This window comes from Frankliniella occidentalis, unplaced genomic scaffold, assembly GCF_000697945.3.
Source record: "Frankliniella occidentalis isolate FOCC.00 unplaced genomic scaffold, Focc_3.1 Scaffold12, whole genome shotgun sequence".
NCBI classification, from domain to species: domain Eukaryota; kingdom Metazoa; phylum Arthropoda; class Insecta; order Thysanoptera; family Thripidae; genus Frankliniella; species Frankliniella occidentalis.
In genome coordinates this window covers 2,129,721-2,130,951 of record NW_026267142.1, presented here as the reverse complement: position 1 = coordinate 2,130,951, position 1,231 = coordinate 2,129,721, and the positions used below count along the sequence as shown (strand labels likewise).

The following is a 1,231-nucleotide window of genomic DNA, read 5'->3' as shown; positions in this document are numbered from 1 at the left end:
CCGGCCCCTGCCGAACGGAGTTGCCGGCGGAGCGAAGCGGAGCTGGCAACTTCGTTTGGCGGAAGGGCGGGCCTGCTTGTTGTTTTAAGCAAAACGTTTTTCTCATTTTTCGGTAGATTTTTGTGTCAAGTTTCATCTGATCAGATTGTAAAAGACTAATGGGTGGAGGAAAAGCGCTCGCTAGCGAGCAGAGAAAGGGAGGCCATGAAACGATGTAAAGGTTCGCGTTGCACAACATCCTCACATGTAGAACAAGTGGAAAGCGTTTGAGACTTATAACAACCATTCCCCTTTGTCCAAGAGCAGCCTAAAATAAGGGCGATGATTCGAATCACAAACGCCCAACCAGCACAAACTCCGCTGAAATAGTAATGGGCTACAACTAAGCAGAATTTCTGATCGGCCAGTAGGTAGCCAGGTGCCAGGCGTATGATCAAGTCTCGGACTGCACTTTCGTACCAAACACCGTTGGATAGACCACAAAATTGAACATACAAACCACTATTCTTCCAAGCATCAGTTTAAAACTGTACTTGATGCTGTAGATTTTTCTCACTGTGTGCGACCTAACTCACCCTGAATCTTCTGTTTCCAACTGGCGCCTTGGCGTACGGCACCCCGAAGAAGGCCGCGTAGTCCCTGGGCAAGGAGCCGCTCCGGAGCCCGGCGCTCGTCAGCTTCCTTCCGAGAATGGAGGAGCCCTGGTCGGTGGTGACGACGGGAAAGTCGTCGATCAGAGCAAGGGCGGGCGTGAGCAGGGCGGTGACCACAAGGGCCAAGGGCAGGGCCAAGGGTAGGTCACGGGAGGCGGGGGACGGCATGGTGAGCCGTGAGCGAGATCGTAGCGACAAGAAGTCGGTCGGTGCGGTGACTACATCCACTGGTCAGAGATGTGGTATAAAGTGTAGGTAGAAAGGGGGATGGGGCTAGATTTCGTGCTACGGAGAAAAGGTGCTTCCAAGACGGACTCGTTCACGCGTTCACTTCTTCTTTAGAACTATCCTCAGCGCAACTGAGCAGAAGTTCCACAGAAGAGGCTCCCTACTCAGAACCACTTGACAGATGACCACCAGATGACAGGGAGATTTTGGCTGAGCGATTAGCGAAGCCTATTACTCTACTGCCCGAAACAGTTTCATTCTGTTTGTGTGTCTGTGAGTCTGTTTGTGCACGATAACTGGTCCAGGAATCGGCACAAGGGAATGACTGCAAAACCATAAGGTTTCAGGAA

General features: G+C 51.7%; 1 protein-coding gene across 6 annotated transcripts in view; it reads right to left on the bottom strand.

Moving 5' to 3' along the window:
- Positions 1-996, bottom strand: part of LOC113216791 (venom carboxylesterase-6-like) — a 223,571-nt gene extending 222,575 nt beyond the window's left edge. For 3 of the 6 annotated variants that reach the window (XM_052263577.1, XM_052263578.1, XM_052263576.1), the window contains exon 1: positions 576-994. In XM_052263577.1, coding sequence (XP_052119537.1) covers positions 576-821 — 246 coding nt within the window. In that variant the 5' untranslated portion in view covers positions 822-994. Of the gene's footprint in view, positions 1-575 lie in introns of all 6 variants that reach the window. The other 3 variants (XM_052263579.1, XM_052263575.1, XM_052263574.1) reach the window with 3 other exon arrangements.
- Between the last annotated feature and the right edge of the window lie 235 nt (positions 997-1,231).